This window comes from Phascolarctos cinereus, unplaced genomic scaffold (genome assembly GCF_003287225.1).
Source record: "Phascolarctos cinereus isolate Bilbo 61053 unplaced genomic scaffold, phaCin_HiC Scaffold_4;HRSCAF=312, whole genome shotgun sequence".
Taxonomy (NCBI): Eukaryota; Metazoa; Chordata; class Mammalia; order Diprotodontia; family Phascolarctidae; genus Phascolarctos; species Phascolarctos cinereus.
The window spans coordinates 466,244,832-466,263,154 of NW_027555847.1; the positions used below are offsets into that span (position 1 = coordinate 466,244,832).

Below are 18,323 nucleotides of genomic sequence, written 5' to 3' on the forward strand. Positions count from 1 at the left end.
TTAGTATGAAATAAGAATGGAAATATACAGTAAATTGAACATCATTCTTTTCTATGTAATGGGAACCACTGAACTATTGAAGATTCTAAGGCAGGGGAATGCAAAATGCATAAGGAGTTAGTCTTTCAGTGGTGTTAGGATGAATTGGAGGACTATTTCAATAGGCTAAGTGGGCTGCAGCGAGGCCCTGTATTAGATTGGAAATAGAAAAGAGAAGAAATGGACATGAGAAAAATAGCTGAAATACATTCAACAAGATTTATTGACTGATGCAGTATTAAAGGTGAGAGAAGAGTAAAAGATAATTATACTATTTTTGAATATAGAATACTAATCTTGGCACTGACAAAAAGAGGGATTTCTACTGAAGGAACAGATTTTGAAGAAAAGATGAACGTGTTGAGTTTGAGCTGCTAGTGGGTAGTTAGTTATGTTCAAGCATTTGAAGGTCTGTCATGTGGAAGATGGAATAGATTAGGCTTTCACATCACCAGCAAGATGGCTGAACAGTTTACTTGCTGCAAAGTTTTCCAGACCCCAAACCTTATTGGAAAGCTTTAACAGACATAGAATAATTATAATTGAATCCACAAGGTAAAAAGACTGGGAATCCTCACCTTCGAATCGCCTCCACCATATACTTCATGAATTAATTCTGGAGAGCTTAATACTTAGAATTCTCATTCAGTATCTGTCTCCAACTGATAACTACCTGCTCACATTTTTGAGCAAGACATATGAAGAGGCTTGTGATTAAGGGTTCTCCTATAGGACTCTTCAATGATAATGAATCTTCCTGACTCTTCAAGAAGCAACAGACAGTAATTATACCCAGCTAGTCAAAGGAATGGTAAATTGAAATCTTGTGGAAGTGTAGCAAAAATGCACGTAGTGTTGAAAACAAAGGCTGGAAGGAGCCAAGTACAAGGCCTAACAAAGCATTTGAGGTCAGTACTCTCTCCCAAGAGGTTTCTCAGTGCATGGGCCTGGCCCAGCTGACCCCATCAGCATGAAAAGCTTTTGTATTGCCATGGAAAGGAGAGCCCAAAGAGTGAGCGGTAATACAAAAAGAAAGCTGAAACACCAGGAAGTAAGCAGAGAAAGCCTGAATAAAGATATAGCACATAGGCAGATAAACCAACAGAGAAGGTCAGATCTTTTCTGTTGGTGTATTTGCCTGTATATTTGTATAAACTGTCACTTTTTGGACCATCTCCTTTCCACTACAACACAGACACCAAACCATGTTGAAAAAATTGAATGTGACTCACCTTGATGTATCAGAAAAAAGATAAGGAGCCTACAGTTTTAAATTCTTAGCAGTAGATGTATTCTGAATATCATTTATCCTTAAAAATGTTATTGGTTGAATAACCCTCAAACTCTCCAAAATATTGTTTGGATCTGTAAAGAACGTGACTGGTTAGTATCCATGTTATATGTGGCCTGCTTTTTTTTTTTCTGCTGTTAAGGCTTTATCCTAGAACACAGTGAATATTGAGAATATTTACTGTCAGGGTATCTGACCTTTTAAAAAATTTTTTCTTTTCCTTAAAAAGTTATCTGGCAAGAAAGGAAAGGACTGTCTCTGTAGAATAGTAATGTTGAAGTTTATTCTTTTGGAAGTCAATTAATATTGTTGGCCGAGTGAAACTTGCTCTTCCTAATCTGTAAGCATTCATATCAGTGCCTAGTATTTGTTATTAATATATAATTACCCATAACTTTCTGTTATTGCTTTCTAATCCTATGAAGTAATACTGGGGAGTGGACACAACTCTGGTATTTAAGTTTAATACCAACAGCGTACCAAATGTTAGCTTTTTTTGGTCATAACAACTTGTGAAGGCTGTGTGCTAAGAGTTAGAGTAGTAGTAGTCTTTCTTGGTGAAGGCAGTACTTGAATTAATGAAATTATGAGTCCTTGATGTATAGATATTAAGAATTCACGTATAAGTGCCAGTCAGACCTGATGAGATGCTACTTTCATTGTATAATTACCAAGTGCTTTCTAAGATGTGTAAAACACAAAATGATAGATTTAATTTGTTTGCTTGTGGAAGAAAATGTTAATTTGAGTTTAGATTTGTTTCTTTTCATTCATAAGTTTTAATTCACTCTAATTCTAAAATGAGCCATTCATTAGAATCAAGAGAGCTTAGATTTAATCTAATTTAGTACCCTCGTTTTAAAGTTAAGGACTCTGACTCGATAGTTATTATTTCTAGGATTATTATTTGTAAGAATTCTGTGTAAATACAGTCATAACTGGCCTTATCAGAAACAAGTGCTCTTTAGCTGAGATCTCTGTGTCCTGAGCATTATGTGTATGTCGCCATCTATTGATTGCCTTGCTGTGATAGTGTAAAGGCCAGGTATTCATAAAATACTGGGTCTCAATCATTTGGATTCAAACTTTGCCTCTGACAATTAGGAACTATGAGACCCTGGGTGAAATCATTTAGCGTATGCCTTAGGCAAGTCCCTAGGACATAAGTATTTGCAATCCACTGTTAGTTTAGGAGGAGGCTTAAAAAAAAGTAAATTGATTTTTCACCAACCTGTAAAATGATTTTCCTTTAAAAAATCGAATTTTATTTCTAAAGGGTTTACCTCAGTATTTGGAGTTATGAAAACATGTGCAAGATCATCATGAAGTAAATCCACTTCAAACCCACCAAAATCAGTTTCTTTATTGCAAACGTACTTCCTAATCAACAGAAAAAAAAATACTGCTTATTCTGCTCACTGCAGTAGCAAATAGAATCATAGAAGATGCTTTCTTCCCCTATAATGTGTGGAATTTTACCTGTGTTAGATAAACTTAGAAGACAAGGAACTTTTAAAACTGCTTTGTATTTTATATTTCTTTTTTCTGATCAGTCATATAATTTAGTACTTCTAGAATGATAAAACTAATCAGTGCTTCAAAGTAAGCTGATAGATGGATATTGTACTCTGAATAATCAATTTTTTTGTCTTACATAAACTCACTAAAATATTAGCTGTAAATTGATAAAGTAGCAGATAAGATATTTAACATTAAAACAGAACTAATGTGCTTACATCTTGGATTTATTGAAGTAAAATTTTCTATACTAACCATTGTTTTGACATTTAACAAATTTGCGTTAGTTTAGCTGGGTTTTTTGTTCCAGGAGATTTTAGAAGCAATTTGTGCTCATTTCGTAGAAATAGGATTATCATCCATTTGTGTTTAACTCCTTTAAGACGTTATACCTTAAAACAAATAATATAATATATTACTGAGATTTCTTGTAATATAAAAATCACAATAGACTATCCTTAGAAATGAGTTCTGTCAATGTTTTTAGCTACTTGACCCATAGAAATCATTAATAGATAAGTTGTGTAGATCGCTAGTTTTGAGACTGCTGTGTATTGCTGACAGCAGCTTCTTTTCATTTGTGTATTTACCTCTACAGTCTTCCAAGCTTCTATTTTATTCTTGACCCTATCTAGGAGATGTACGAGTAAGGAGTCGGGCAGGATTTGAATCAGAAAGAAGAGGTTCTCATCCATACATTGATTTTCGTATTTTTCACTGTAAGTATAGCAGTTGAAAAAATACTTCTTATTGAGGCTCTGTTAAAAACTAGAAATTTTAACTTTCATATTATTTCAGTAACATAAATTGCAAATTTTCAAAGCAATAACACCCTTGTGTTAGGGCGTTTAAAAAAATAACAGAATATGGAAGAAGTATCTTTTCAGTTAGTAGAAGGGGATTTAAGGTTCTAAATAAATAATCAGGATAAGTTTTGATGATATGTGTGAGTTTATTTTGAATCCTGTGATTTTGCTGAAGTTATTTTTTTAGTTGACTCTCTAAGATTTTCAGAGTATAGCATTATGTTGTAATAGTGCAGTCCCTCATCAGTAGATTAAAAGGATTAGATTAAATGTCTCTGAGGGCCTAAATCTCTGATACTAAATGGTATTTGTTTTACAGACATTTGTTATACACAGATATCAGTCATCAAGTATTTATTAAATGCTTGCTATGTATCAGTTACTGTGCTAAGTGCTGAGAATATAAATACAAAATTGAGGCAAGCTGTTTCCTCAGTGAGCTTATCTATTCAGACCTATGGTTAAATATTATTGAATATTTAAGCTCAGCATAACTTAAAATATGCTTTTCTGAACTCAATTAGCTTATTATAACTAGTTGGACATAATATATGTAAATTCCTGATAATAATTTCTGAATGGTTGATTGATTGAATTATATAAGCAACAGTGGATTTAGGAGTGAAGTGACAAAGTTTAAACATGGTACTTTCAAAGCAAAAGCATAGCTATACTACTACAGCCCTTTCACACATATCTCTTTCTTAAAAATGAAGTCATTTAAAGCTTAAATTGCTAAGTAATTTTTTGAGAACATTTTCTTGTGACTTTTAAGAGAGCATAAAGATATATGGAATGGAAGGCTGGGACTTGCACAGTACCTGAGAGACCAGATACCTGCTTCTTCCATAATCCTGAGGCTGTGGAGATGGCATAGATGTTCTGTTTCACTAACTGCATTGTCAGGGTAGTAGTTAATAAGAATTTTGAAGTCCTTAGTTGGCTTCTATCAGCCCTCTTGGCCTCAGTTTTCTTCAGCTGCCTACTCGTGGTGTAATGGCATCTGGTGAAAGACTGTGATATAAAGGGAAGGGCTTTTAGGCCTTCTTCCCCTGTGAGAAATAAGCATAGGTTTTCAGCCTTTTTGTTCATTCTTTTCCATTCTTAAGTACAAGATGTAGTCCCTGACCTTTGAGTTTGGAGAAGTGAGCCACAATCAGGCTAAGGTTTCCAGCCAGTGTAGCACTGATAGCCCATGGGTCAAGGTACTATCTTTGGTAGTGACATTTTATATCCCTACTAGCAAAACCTGAAACAAGGACCTATTTGGCAGCAATGCCTCTTTTGGACATTAACTTGGTGAGAATGATGCTTTGTAGAAACTGACCTAAGTTTTGAGTTTAATTCCCACACTATTCCCAGATGACATAGGGGAGATTATGCCCCAAAGTGTTGAGGAGGAGAATGTTTGTACATTTGCTCTTGCTATATCTTTGAAGTAAGTATCCATTTGTAAAATCAATGTTAAATGGCTTTAAAAAATGGGATTTGTTGGCTGAGAGTGGTGTGATACACAGAGAATCACCAACCAGCTTAGATTTTAACAGGAAATTTACTGGAGACCAACCAAGATGGCAAAGTATAATGAAGTGGTTACAGTCCAGATCTCAATAACAGTGATGACCATGGCAATACCACCACCATCTACTACTACTACTACTACTACTTCTTTGCTGCTGTTGTTACTACTACTACTACTGCTGCTGCTGCTACTACTACTGATAATGATAATGAAGCATTCATATAGTGCTATATATGCTTATATAGCTGCTGTTACTACTACTGTTGCTGCTACGACTACTACTACTGATAATGATAAGTAAGCATTTATATAATTGCAAAGCACTTTTACAAATAACTCATTTTATCTTCACAACAATCCCAGAAGGTAGATGCTATTTTTATTTCTATTTTACTGGTGAGGATACGAAGGAAAATAGATTAAATGACTTGTCCAGAGTCACATAGCTAGCAGATTTCTAAGGAGGGATTTGGATTCATGTCTTCCTTTCCCAGGCCCAGAATTCTATCCACTGTACCACCTAGCTGCCTACTTTAAAAAGACCTTGAAAAAGCATCAGAACAGGGCCTGATAAGGAAATCTAAGGAAAAAAAGTCACACCTGAGTCATTTTTCCTGTCAACTCAACATAAGACAGGGATCTGTGGAACTGGGAATGATATCTAGACAGAAGGTGGCCCTGTGCCAGATGTTCAGCATAGAAATTGAACCAGGGTCTGCATCTGTGCATTAGGGCCAAGAGAGGTCCTGTATCATACAGGGCTAGGCCTGCTACTAACCTGGGAACAGGAAATGGCGCCAGCTGGTACCTCTGCCACTCATACTCTAGAGCTATGCCACGGATCCAGTACAGACTGAAGAAAGGATTTGCTCCTGGAATGGTGATCCAGTACTTAGCATGAGGCTATGTCCTAGTCAAGGAGCAGAAACAGAAGTGACCAGCAGCTGTGTTTCTTTGAACCTAAAGTGTGTTCTCTGATTCAGCCCCCATCCTAGTCTGAAATCTGTAGAGCCTTCTGGCTAGCTGATGGGAGTTAGGGCAAGCACAGTCTATTGGAGCTCCGACTAAGAGCCAGCCCGCAGTTGTTTTGCCCAGACCTAAACCAGGTCTGTGAAGCTCAGACCAGGAAGGCAACAATCAGACGTTACTCTGGATCTGAAAGCTTAGAGCATACTCAGAGCCTACAATCTATGGTCTGTTCTTGGAGATCTTTGAAGAATACAGCATGCAGTATCTCAAGAAAGCAGTAGCAGAGCCAAGAGAATAGAAAATAGATCTAAGCAAAGCATAGACATTTCCTTCCAGAAATGTGTAGAGGCTGGCCTTAAGACAGAATACCCATTCAGAAAGTAAGGTTGGATGAAATAAGTAAAGAAAAAATGAACCCCACCATAAAGAACTCTTAGGTGACAAGGAGATAAATCAAAGACACAAACCCAGAAGAAGACTCTAGAAATATGACTCCAGAACATCTGCATGCAAAGCTTCAAAGACAAATGCAACTTGGACATAAATTAAACTAGAATTCCTGCAAGAAATAAAGAGAGATTATTTTTAAGTTAAAATGATTTTATAAATGAAATAAGTCATAGAGGAAAGAATTGGAAACAAAATGAGAGTTGTAGAGGAAAGAGTGGCAGCTAGAATTAGTTTAGCACAAGAGGTATAAAACCTCACAGAAACAGATTCTTTGAAAATTAAAAGATCAAGGGGCAGCTAGGTGGCGCAGTGTAAAGAGCACCGGCCCTGGATTCAGGAGGACCTGAGTTCAAATCCAGCCTCAGACACATAACACTTACTAGCTGTGTGACCCTGGGCAAGTCACTTAACCCCATTGCCTAGGCAAAAAATAAAAAAGGAAAAGAAAAGAAAATTAAAAGATCAAACAGAAATGAATGACTCCATGAGACAGGAAGAAATGTTAGTCAGAAGACTAAAAAAAGTAAAGTATCTCATCAAAAATAACTGATCTGGAAAACAGATCGGGGAGAGAGAGAACATGGAATTGATATTGTACTGCCTAAATGCTGTGATCAGAAAAGTATACTGGGCATCATAATTCAAAAAATCATGAAATAAAACTGTCCAGATCTGTCAGGACCAGAGGGCAAAATAAAATCTCTGGTCACCTGCTGAAAGATACTCCAAATAAAAACTTCCAGGAACTTCATAGCCAAAATCTGGAGTTCCCACATCATAGAAGAAATACTCCAAGCAACCAAAAAGAATTCCAGCACCAAAAAGCCATGGTGAGGATCATACAAGAGATAGCTGCCACTGTCTTTAAAGAGCAAAGACCTTGGAATATGATATTCCAAAAGGCAAAAGATAAATGTTGTTCTTTGCAGATGTAGCTCCCCATTTATTGAGAAGATCAAATGTTTGCTAACTGAGGTGGTTTCTGGGCTGTTTTGGCTTCCTTTTTATGACAATTGATTTTCATTATTAAAGTTACTTAGAAAATGGTAATAGTGGCAATGTATGTTTTATCCATTTTGCATTTTTCAGTAGCTTGTTTAATTTTTATTTTATTTTTCAATAGCTTATTCAAATAAGTTCTGTAAAAAACTTTTAATTGCATGCCATATTCTCATTTTTATGCTTATTTTTTAATTTGATAATGATTTTTTTTTAAGGCAGTTGGGGTTAGGTGACTTGCCCACGGTCACACAGCTAGTAAGTGTCAAGTATTGGTCTGAGACTGGATTTGAACTCAGGTCCTCCTGACTTCAGGGCTGGTGCTCTAAATACTGCGCCACCTAGCTGCCCCTTAATTTGATAATGATTTTGATCATGTTGAAGGAGTTACTATACACTGATAAGTGATTCAGAAGTGACTCACAGTGGTAACCAGTTATTAACTGTCTTAAATTTTTACCATTTTCATTTCTAAATGATGTTTATTTAGTTTTCACCATATCCTTTAGCTACTGATTGGAAAAAGTATTCATGATGTATGGCACATAGCAGGCACTTAATAAATATTTATGGATCAGTTAATAGTTAGGCATGAAGCTTTTGATGATACTGAGCCTTTGACCTCTTTATTTTTTAATACTGAGCACTGTGTTTTAGCATACATTTTTGCCATCCTTCCTATCCTTCTTTTACACTGAAATCATTTAGTTCCAAAGTATTATGCTGATTTCATTTGGAGCATCTTATTCAGTTCTTCATTGATTTTCTGCCACCTTATCTGCAGCAACAAATATTGGCATATAAGCCACAATTATTTTCCTGATGATCTTCTTTTGTATGTACTTATCAAGAATATGGAAATATAAGATGACCAAATACCCCAAGAAAGGTCGCTTTTGGGGCAACTAGGTGGCGCAGTGGATAGAGCACCGGCCCTGAAGTTAGGAGGACCTGAGTTCAAATGTGACCTCAGACCAAACACTTGACACTTACTAGCTGTGTGACCCTGGGCAAGTCACTTAACCCCAATTGCGTGGGAAGGAAAAAAAGGTTGCTTCTTGTTGCCCTTTAGAACACCATAAAGCACATTCTACCAGTTCATTTACTGGCCTCTCCAAGCCTCCAGGGATGCTACTGCTTCTTTTTTTCTCTCTCTTGGTTTCACGTATAACAAGCATGTCAGTTGGGCTAAACCATACAGTGTAAGAAGGGGGATGAGGTATAATAAGGCTTTATCAGAGATGATACTTGAATCCTAATATTCCTGACCCTAAGGCTATATGTCTTTCTCTCTTACCCCACAGTATCATTCTGCCCTCAAAACTGTCTGTTATTTATGTTGTACATATTTTCTATAAATCTATATACGTATGTGTTGTCTTTTCACTAGATTGTAAGCTGCCTGAGGGCAGAGACTTTGATTTTTGTCTTTGTGTAAAATCATAGTCCCTCACTGTGTCTACATCAGCTTGATAGGACCTCCTAGAGCTTGTATTCCAGCAGTATTGTCTTTTGAGAATCCAGAGTGTAATTTATTGTCTTAGAGATGTTCCTGGTACACATTCTTAATTAGTTCACTAATAGCTTAGCCAGGGGTGGGGAACCTGTGGCCACAAGGCCACATGTGGCCCTGTAGGTCCTCAAGTGTGGCCCTTTGGCTGAATCCAAACTTCACAGAGCAAATACCCTTAATAAAAGGATTTGTTCTGTAAAATTTGGACTCAGTCAAAAGGCCGCATCCAAGGACCTAGAAGGCCACATGTGGCTTTGAGGCTGCAGGTTCGCCATCCCTGGTTAGACCTATATTAAATTGCTTGCCATTATCACACATCTAACTCTTATTTTAGAATAGAATAGAGAAATGTAAAGAAAAATAGTTGCTTTGGCAGGGGGGAAAAAAGCCGTCGTGCCTGCCTTCTGGTGCTTTATAAGCCTTTCCTAAGGCTATCTTGGCCCTTGGACAACAAAGTCTATCACTGGATATGTTTCTGAAATCCTTGCATCTTGGTAGCAACCTGCCAGAATTGAGCTCTACTGTTAAATGTTTTGAAAGCTGAGAGTCACTTCATGCCGTGATGAATCATTGGAGCAAAACTTTAAAACCTGACTCCAGCCTACTTTTCAATCAGTTAATCAACAAGTATTTATTAAATACTTACTATGTACTAGGTGCTAAAATACAAAGAATGAAACAATTCCAAGTTCCAGCCAAAATGGCCTCCTCAGTGTTCTATCTTTCACCTTCAAGCCTTTCTTTGTACAAGTGGTCCCACCTACCTAGAAAGGAGTCTTTCCCCACGTTTTCCTCTTAAGAGTCCTTACCTTCCTTCAAGGCTCAACTTGGGTACTACCTCCTATAGAAAATCTTTACCAATACCTCTGCTTGCTAGTGCAGTTTTCCTCATCAAATTATCTTGTATTTACTTTAAGTCTTTTTAATTTATATATTGTCTTTCCCACCCTTGGTGGAATGTTAAGTACCTGGAAGACAGAAACTGTTTTAAAAAAAAAAATTGTCTAGGTGATGCAGTGGATAGAGCACCAGCCCTGGATTCAGGAGGACATGAGTTCAAATCCAGCCTCAGACACACAGCACTTACTAGCTGTGTGACGCTGGGCAAGTCACTTAACCCCATTGCCTAGCCCAAAAAAAAAATCTCCCCAGTGCCTAGCGTAGTGTCTTGCATGTTGTAAGTACTTATCGAATTGAGAAAGATAACAGTAATTTGCTCACTGAGCCATTCTGCTTTTACTTGTTGGGATGGATTATTAGATAATGATGCAAATTAGGACTAACTTATAGTTTAAAGGAATTTAGTCTGAGCCTGAAAAAAAGCTGAGCTTTAGGAAAGAGAAATTTTATGTATTTGAAAGCCGTATTATTAGTAACGTTCTCAGGCAACAGAATAGAATCTTAACGTTGGCAACAGAAATGACCTTGGTTTTTGTGACAGATGGAATCTTAAGCATTATTTGTTAGGACAAAGAGTTGGGCAAGTTGAGGGGAGCATGGGTTTTTAGCAAAGAGGGTGACTTGTGAGTAAATCGTAGAATAAAAGTGAGAAGAAGGAGTGGGTAGTGATTCTGTGCTCAAGAATGTTGAGGAAGCTGTTTGTTGAACCGATAACAGAAAGGTCCATTTTTTTCTCCTAAGGCATTTATACACAAGATATACAAAAACCTCCAAAGCCTTATGAAAGTGATTGACTACTACTACTGCCTGATTTATATGAGCACAAATAGTACTGCCAAAAATGACAAAAGATGGACGTAGATAATGTTGGAGGGACTGTGGAAAGATATTAACGCTAATGTCCTGTTAGTGAAACTGTGAATTGGCCCTAGCCATTCTGGAAAGCTACAGAATTGTGTTTAAACAATACTAAATTGTGTCCATGCCCTAAGGCTATCAAACAAGCCAAAAGGTCCTATTCGCACTAACATATTCACATGAAACTTTTTGTGGTAACAAAGAACTAAGAACAAACTAGTGCCCACTGATTGGGAAGTGACCGTAAGCAGATTTTGGTATGTGACTACGATGGAATTAAACACTTGCATCATAGTGAAAATGGGCATTAAGAAAGCAGAAGAGCACGGGAATGCTTCTGTGAAACGGTGTACAGCAGTGAAGTAACCAGCACAAGGACAACTGTATGCGCAGCTGCTATGACCCTGAAGTCGGACTGTGTTTCACTGTTGTTTGTGTCCCCAGCTCTTAGCACTGTAGTTTATTCTTACTAGGTGCTTAATAAGTGAGAAACTGAGGCACAGAGAAATGAAGCGAGCTGAGGTCATAGAGCTAATAAATGTCACAACTGGCACTTGAACCTTGGTCTTCTGATTCAGTGTTATTGTTGACTAAATCATAATCACTAACATTTTTATAGCACTTTCAGGTTGGCAGAGTGCTTTCCATGTATTATTTCATTTGATCCTCATTTGAACCTTTTAAAGTATATGTAATTGTTATCATCCCCCTTCACAGCTGAGGAAACCGTCCCTGAGAAAGGTTAAGTGACTTGCTTAGGTTCACACAGTTAGTGTCTAAAGCAGAATTTGAACCCAGGTTTTCCTGATTCCGACCAAGTCCAATTCTATATCCGTTATGCCACATTGCTTTTAAAGACCATGATCTCTAGTCCTAATTTCTCCACTGACTGAACTCCACTAATACTGAACTTTGTCATGTCTATGCTGCTGGTGCTTCAAACTTAATATACTCAAAACTGAATTGATCATATTCCCTCTGAACTTGGCCCTTCTTTTCTGTTTCTGTTAACCTAGACACCATTCTCCCAGTCACCTAGGCTCAGAACATCAGTATCACTCTTGATTTATCCTTTCCCCTTATTTTTCATGTAAAATCTGTCGTCACATCCTGTTTTTTTACCTTTACTTCAAATCTTAAATGCATCCTTTTTTTCTCAATTCATATGCCGCCACCATTCTGTGTTGGTGTCTCATTACATCTGGCCTGGACTGTGTTAGAGCCTATTTCTTGGTCTCCTTGCTTCAAGCTTCACACAGCTGCCAAATACCTTCCTGTTAGATAGGTCTGATGCAGTGTCACTCTCTTGCTCAAAACCGTTTAAGGGTGCTCACTTGTCTCTAAGACAAATTATTTAGCTTGGTATTTAACATTCTTCATAATCTTGTTCCAGCTTACTTCTCCAGCCGAATTTCACATTACTAATCTTCAGTCATTCAATCAACAAGCATTTATTCTGTGCCTACTATGTATATTCCAGGCACTGAATTGAGTATACTGAGACAAAAATGAAATACTTCTTACCCTTAAGGAGTTTACATTCTATCTGAGGAGACAAGTATATATAATATAATATGCAAATATAACATAATATAAATATGTAGTATAAATATAAGGTAGCCAGACTAGCAGTGGTGCTCCTAATGGTCCATTGTATGTAATGGCCTTGATTCCAGCTCTTGCGTCCTATTTGAATTGGGATACAAAATAATGTGAAGGTAATTGTTAAAATTATGAACATTCTGATTATAAATCCTTCCCAAATTATTTTTAATAATTACTAAAGAATATGTAAGTTACCAGGTGTCATGGTTGTCTCAGAAGTCAATCTGTAACTAAACAACAATCTGCTTTATTATATGTGTAACAAGTGGTCATCCAACCTTTGCTCAGACACTTCCTGTGAGAGGAAATCCATCCTCTCCAGAGGCAGCCATTCGACTTTTGGATAATACTAAATGTTAGAAATATTTTTCCTTATATTTCCCTATTTACTTCTTCCACTATTGTTCCTAGTTCTGTCTTTTTGGGCCAAGCAAAACAAGTAACAGCCGTTGTAATTAAAGTCCTTCCTAAGTCTTCTCTTTGTCAAGCTCAATCACCCCAGTTCCTCCAGTAGATCTTCATTTGGCATGAATCTGGATCTTCGCTGTCCTGTTTGTCTTCCTGGATACTCTACAGTTTATCAGTGCTCTCTGGAAGAAGTGGGTGGTAGAAGGACGCTCTCAAAATCTCTCTGAAGAGCTCATAGGACATGGGAGACGCTGGCACGAGACCACCCAGCATGGTGTGCCAGCATCGAAGAAGGTGCTGTGCAAGGCAGAATCCCAGTACCTTAGGGGAAACTTGAGATGCACAAATCGAGAGACATCTCCATCCCAAATGTTCATGTGGACTGTTTGTACCCAACCTGTGGCAGAGCCTTCCGAGCTCGTATTGAACTGGTCAGCCCCCGTTGAACACGCTGTATCTTGACTCCAACATTGTGATGTCATTGGTCCTCTTCAAGTATAAAGGATAAATACAACCTTAAAATGTAACTCCCAAAATTAACACAGTATTGCAGATGTGGTTTGACAGTGGCACAGTGTGGCAAGACTCACCTTCTTAGTCCCAGGTGCGCAGACCGTGCTAGATCTGGAGCTGGAAGGGATTTCCTTGCAGCTTTAAAGCACTTTAACCTTCCTTGCCTGCCTGTATCTTTTTCAAATGAACTACTGTATATCTGTGACTCTCCTCCCTAGGACTTATTAAGTTGACGTTTTGATATTTGTAGTCACATTCCAAAATTTGTTTATTGTCACTTCCCAGTCAGTGGGCGCTATTTTGTTCTTAGTTCTTTGTTACCACAAAAAGTTTCATTGGGGATTTACTCTAGTTTAGTGATTGGGGAGCCCAGGACTGAGGTAGTTGTAATATACTTTGTTTTGTAGTTCTTTCTTTACATTTCAAAAGTAAACTTTTTAAAAATTAAAATATCAAGTCAACAGATATTTATTGAACTCTTTAATACGTGCCAGGCACAGGTGGGGGGGTGGGGGACCTGGAGGAGTGGAGACAACTTGTAGTCAACTGTATACAAACAAGGTATATACAGGATAAATTAGAGATAATCAGTAGAAGGAAGGCACTAACATTAAGGGAGATTGGGAAAGGCTTCTGGTACAAAATAGGATTTTAGCTAGTACTAGAAGAAAGCCTCTGGAGATGGAGCTGAGGATGAAAAAAAAAAAGCCAGGCATGGGAGACAGCCAGTGAAAATTTTCAGAGTTGCAAGGAGTGTTTGTATGAGGAGCAGCAAGAAGGTCAGTGTCACTGGATCACAGAGTATGTGGTAAGGAGTAAGGTAAAAGAAGATAGATAGATGAGGAAACTGAGGCTGAGAGAGATGAAATGATTTGGCCCAGGATCAGACAACGAATGAGGGTCTGAGGCTGGATTTGAAGACTTAATCCTAGGCCAAGTACTCTATCTGCTGTACCACTTTGTCACCTCTGGAGGGGATAGAGAGCCAAAGGAGCTTATTGAATAGGGTTTCACATAGTTATGCCTGAACTTTAGGAAGATCACTTGAACAAGTGAGTAGACAGTGGACTGGAGACTTGAGGCAGGCAGATCTACCATCAGGCTATTGTGATAGTCCAGGTGTGTCTCAAAGGAGAGAAAGGGGCATATACAAGAGATATTTTGAAAATAGATTTGAGCGTATTTGACCACAGATTGGACATATTTTCCTTTAAGTACAAATGACAGAATATAGAATTAGACATTTATGACTATTTGGGGATATCCTTAGTAATATACAGATAGGGGCATAGCTAATACAAACCTGACTAATGCATTCAGATGTCAAATGATTTTTAGCAACACCAGCTTTACTTTCTAATTAAATTTTGCTTAATTTGCAATTGTATTTCCTCAGCCACGTGGCTACTAATGGTCCTCAGGCAAGCTGAGTGACGTTGGAAAACTAGACTATAAATTTTATGTAAATAGTATTTTATTTTTTCCAATTACATGTAAAGACAGTTGCAAATATTAATTCTTAATAAGATTTTGAATTCCAAATTTTTCTCCTTCCTTCTTCTCCCCTGTCCCCAATATAACAGACCATCTGATATAAGTTAAATGTGTGCAGTCATGTTAAATATATTTCCACATAAGCTGTGTTGTGAAAGAAGAAACTGAACAAAAAGAAAAAACCCCACAAAAACAAAGAAAGTGAAAATAGTATGCTTTGAGGTGCATTTAGACTCCATCAATTCTTTCTCTGAAGGTGGATGGCATTTTCCATCATGAGTCTTTTGAAATTTAAACTATAAATTTTAAAACATGTTTAAAAATCCACATCCCCTTGTGGATGATATAGAGTTGAAGAGGGAGGTAGAAGTAGGAATATTAAAGGGTAGAGGACTTAGGAAAAGATATTGCAAGTATTCAACTAATCATATGGTTATTACACTTAACCATTTAAATGTGACTTAATTGGCTGTTTTTTATAGTATAGCTGAAGATTTTTTCAAAAATGAAAAGGAAAGTAAAATTTGTTCTTGCTGAAAGAACTTTTATTTGAGGCAAAATATTTGTTTTGGAATAAAATAGTTGTTGATTGTTAAATACATTACTTTCTTTTGGAAATGAGCAAACTTTGTAGATTATGGTATTGGGGGACGTTTTATTAGCCTGGTGTGTTTACATGTAGCCTTAGTAAAATAGTCTATATGCTGTTTGCCAGAAACAATGTAAATTACAGTCAGTTGCTTTTAGGAAATTTGTTTCCCGTCTCTATATGAGTTATAGAAATCATCCTTAAATCAACTTGGTCTTTTTTTTTTCTCTCAGTGAAAACAGTTTCTTTTTTTAGGAAGGCATTTTAAGAGAGTCTAAAGAGTTAAAAGATAATTTTGAGAGTTTCAAATGTAGCTTGGGAACTGGTTTCTAAGTGTGAAAGTTAGTATTAATCCAGGTTTGGCAATTTTGTACATATGCTACTTAGAACTGGTGGAAAGACCAAATAATAGTGCAGCTAGGGGTAGGTGGTCTGAGAGGCACAAAGTCTGCCTTCTTTTTGGGGTCTCTTTGTGCTCTTTAAGTGATCATTGGGTAGGCCATTTCAACTTTCCTCCTCAATGAAAAAATGTTATTAATATTGCCTGTTTTTCCTTAGGGTGGTAAAAATTATTAAGTAGGTAAGTTCTAAAAAATTTGCTGTGGAAGCATAGGGATTGGCAGAAAGATGCTGTATATTTTATGGAATGATAGTTTTGACTGATCTACTGATTTTGTTGTTATTTTTCAGCACAATCTGAAATTGAAGTATCTGTGTCTGCCAGGAATATAAGAAGGTTACTAAGTTTCCAGCGATATCTTAGATCTTCTCACTTTTTCCGTGGTGTTGCTGTTTCAAATTCATTAAACATTTTAGATGATGATTATAATGGACAAGCTAAGGTTTGTACAATTTATTTTAACATTTTCAGTTTTTTTGAATAAATTAAGCAAGGAATTTCACATACATCTGCTAACATAATAATTTATGGAGATTTAGTCCAGTATTTGAGATACATTTTTGAGCTAACCTTTTTGTATGCTCTTTTTCCTTTTGAATGACTGCCTTTGAAATAGACCAAAACCCCTTCTTCTTGCTTAATTCTCTCCTGTCATTCTCCCTCCCCAGCCGAAACACTGAAGAAATATGAAATGATTCATTTTTCAAATCATAGTAACTTTATCTCTTTCTGAATCAAGTAGACAGGTCTTTCCTTCATAATATGAGAGTAAGTCAGTTTCAATTTCCATTGCTTTTTTTTGAAGCAGCCACAGATAACAGAAAATGTTGATTGAAATTATGTTAATAGTGGAAACATTTTTATTTTATTTCAGTGTATGTTGGAAAAAGTTGGCAATTGGAATTTTGATATCTTTCTCTTCGATAGATTAACTAATGGTAAGTAAAGAATGGTTTATTCTAATCTACTTTGTCAAAGCAAAAGTCATCCATAGTAGAGAAATGTGAGGGAATAAAGAAAGACAGTAGAGAGAATGAAAGTCTAAAAAAATGCTCAATTTGATTTCTATAAATAAGTCACTCCTAGAAGACCAAAATATTTTTCTTCCTCTACGGGGTGTAGTGGATAGAACATCAGGCCTGGAATCTGGAAGGTTTATCTTCTGAGTTCAAATCTGGCCTCAGATATTTACTAGCTGTGTGACCCTGGGCAAGTCATTTAACCTTGTTTGCCTCACTTTCCTCATCTGTAAAATGAGCTGTGGAAGAAAATGGCAAACCATTCTAGTACCTTTGCTAAGAAAATCCTAAATATGGTCATGAGGTATCAGACAGGACCATCTACTTTTTTTTTTTTTTGCCTATTTGATGGGTATGAAGTGGAACTTCAGAGTTGCTCTAATTTAAACCCTGATCTTCCGTCCATTCTGTCATACTGCCTTTCATAATGTAGGTAGCTAAATTGACTACTTAATCTATGAACATTGAACATATTTCATATAATTTGTATGTAGAACCATAGACTTAAAGTTGAGGGGGACTTCAGAGGACATCTAGTATAACCTTATTTTAGAGATGAAGAAACGAAGTGAGAAATTAAGTAACTTGACCTAGGTCACAAAAACAATAAGTAGCAGAGCTAGGATTTAAACTTAGGTCTACTGATTCTAAATCCAGCACTTTCCCCCATACCCATCATCATAATAAATTGTGTCTAGCACATATTTGTATGTTTGGGCACTATGCTAGGCAAAGCTAGGTAAATAAATATGTTACTGGCCAAGTGGAAATTTAACACATAAATAGAACACTTAATGTTACTACTGGCAAAAAAATGACTTATTGTTTACCTACCTTGTGTGTGATATGTACCTAGATTCAGCATAAACTGTTATGCAGTATTTCAGTAGATTTTGGTGATAAAAATAAGTTTATTGTAGTCTTAAATTTTTATAAATTGAATATTTTTAAAGAGTCTACTGGTTTTAACCAGAGCAGCACAAGATCAGCAGATATGAATAGATTACAATCTTTGTCATCAGATGGGTCAGCCAAATTCATATGATCACAGATTAAGCTGAGTAATTTTTCACATTCACTCATTATAATAATCAGTTCATATTTTGGAGCAGTGAAGGAAATACTGTTATGTACAAAGCCCCTCTGGTTTAATTTATGTTCCAGGCTTTAAGTTTCTTTTTAAGTTTGTAAGTTTCTTCCTTTGTGCTACAGTCCTGTTTTATGTAATATTCCCAATGTGCAATTTTCCTAATCCCCAGAAGATGGGGATATTTTCCCATCAAAGTAGACCATAGACTCCCAAGCCCATACTCACTCAGCCACAGGAAATTGATAGGTTATATTCATGTGAAAGATATTATTGGGTATCACTTTGTAGTAATAATACTACATATAATAATACTACATTAATCTAAGGATAACATGATATT

General features: G+C 36.7%; 1 protein-coding gene across 4 annotated transcripts in view; it reads left to right on the plus strand.

The window, feature by feature from the left end:
- Positions 1-18,323, plus strand: part of PDE7A (phosphodiesterase 7A) — a 129,731-nt gene that overhangs the window by 74,733 nt on the left and 36,675 nt on the right. For 2 of the 4 annotated variants that reach the window (XM_021002083.2, XM_021002084.2), the window contains exons 3-5: positions 3,484-3,567; positions 16,165-16,316; positions 16,749-16,812. In XM_021002083.2, coding sequence (XP_020857742.1) covers positions 3,484-3,567; positions 16,165-16,316; positions 16,749-16,812 — 300 coding nt within the window. The remainder of the gene's footprint in view (positions 1-3,483; positions 3,568-16,164; positions 16,317-16,748; positions 16,813-18,323) is intronic. The other 2 variants (XM_021002085.2, XM_021002086.2) reach the window with 1 other exon arrangement.